General features: G+C 38.7%; 1 protein-coding gene across 1 annotated transcript; it reads right to left on the bottom strand.

The window, feature by feature from the left end:
* Positions 1-418: 418 nt before the first annotated feature.
* LOC104102111 (probable WRKY transcription factor 27) lies at positions 419-1201 on the bottom strand. The gene has a single exon (XM_009609733.1). It carries the CDS (start codon positions 1199-1201, stop codon positions 419-421), a length of 783 nt encoding a protein of 260 aa, XP_009608028.1.
* Between the last annotated feature and the right edge of the window lie 284 nt (positions 1202-1485).

The following is a 1485-nucleotide window of genomic DNA, read 5'->3' as shown; positions in this document are numbered from 1 at the left end:
GCTTCTATTTTTTATTTTATTTTTTTAATTCCGCTCCCCTTTGATCCCCTTTGTTGGAGCTATTTGCTCTTTTGGTGACTTGAACCCACGACCCTGGGGTTGTAGGTGGGGGTGCTGATCATCTGAGCAACCCCTCTTGTCTTCATGCTGCTTCTAGGAACAAAGGAGATACTAATGATTCTAGAAAAAATCATAGAGATGTCAAGGAAAAAGCTTAATTACCATAAGAAAGTAATAACACTAGAAATTCCGATTAGAAGAAGATCCTACTTCAGTTGCAACAGCCCCCTTGCAATATGCAATACAAAATTGAGGGTCATTCAGTGTAACCAAAGCACAGTAGTCAAATTAGAAACAATCCAGACTGACTTACTAAGGCACAAAATCAATCTTTCTGTCTCTTGCAAAAACTTGGCGGTTAGTTGAATAACGAAGTAGAAGTAGAAGTAGAAGAGGGAAAAGATGGGTCCTGCACTGCTGCATTAGCATTTTGGCTTGTGTGTACCATTGCAATGTGTTGGTTAGGAGGGTGATGAATGTGTTGGCCTCTATAAGTTACAACCACCTTGTTTGCGTCCGTTGAGCTTTGCTGAACGTGTCTTCTTGCCGGACAATTTTCAACTTCATTACACCTATAGTAGCTCTTGAGAAAAGGTGAACCACCCGTTCGCTTCATTCCATACTTTCTCCATCTCCATTGATCCGCCTCACTCAATTTATCAGTCAATATTTCATATCTTTCTGTGCTCTTCCCACGATAAGAAAACACCTTGCCTTCTTCAATTCTTGATAGTTGCATTGAACATCTTGCCTTCTTGTTCTTCTTCTCCTCATGTTCTACAACAAGTGGTGTGTTCGGAATAGTTTCAGTTTTGTTTTCTGTGTTGTGAGGTACAATTCTAGAATTGGTATTCACATTCTTGGAAAGGCAACAAACTTCATCTAACCCAAAACAATGATCGTTCTCTGCGGCGAACAGATCACTAAAATCACCAAAACAATCACTTTGTTCTGGAAAAAAAGTTGGTGTTTTTGTGTTAGTAGCAGAATTACCATGGCTAGTGTCCTGATCAACGCTGTGATCGATAAGAGCAGTGGTATTAACGTTGTAGCAACTTCTCACATCATCATCAGGAATAGCTCTGTTGACGTTGGAGCAACTTCTCACAATTGCCCACAAATCCCAGTCGTTTTCATCCATTGAAAACTTTCTTCTAGGGGGAAGGCTTCATTAATGTAGGTTTGTATATATATGTGGATTTAGTTTTCCATAGAAAATAAGGAGTTTTAAACAAACTGGTTGGGCCGTTCCCTATACGCGGCAAGGAGATTTGCTTTGTACTGTATTGGATTCGATTCTTGAACTATGTATGTAAGGAAATCTGAACAATTATGGAAACAAACTTAGAAACTTCTATATATACATTATATTTGATTTTTTTTTTGTTTTGAAAATTCTACATTTTTGGTCAAGCGGTTAGAGGC

The sequence above is a fragment of the Nicotiana tomentosiformis genome, chromosome 3 (assembly GCF_000390325.3).
Source record: "Nicotiana tomentosiformis chromosome 3, ASM39032v3, whole genome shotgun sequence".
Lineage (NCBI taxonomy): Eukaryota > Viridiplantae > Streptophyta > Magnoliopsida > Solanales > Solanaceae > Nicotiana > Nicotiana tomentosiformis.
Note: the sequence above shows the minus strand (reverse complement) of the source record. Positions and strands in the feature narration are given on the sequence as shown.

Bases quoted from the DNA above. Each gene is read 5' to 3' on its own strand.
- LOC104102111 (XM_009609733.1), bottom strand. From the start codon at position 1,201: ATGGATGAAAACGACTGGGATTTGTGGGCAATTGTGAGAAGTTGCTCC.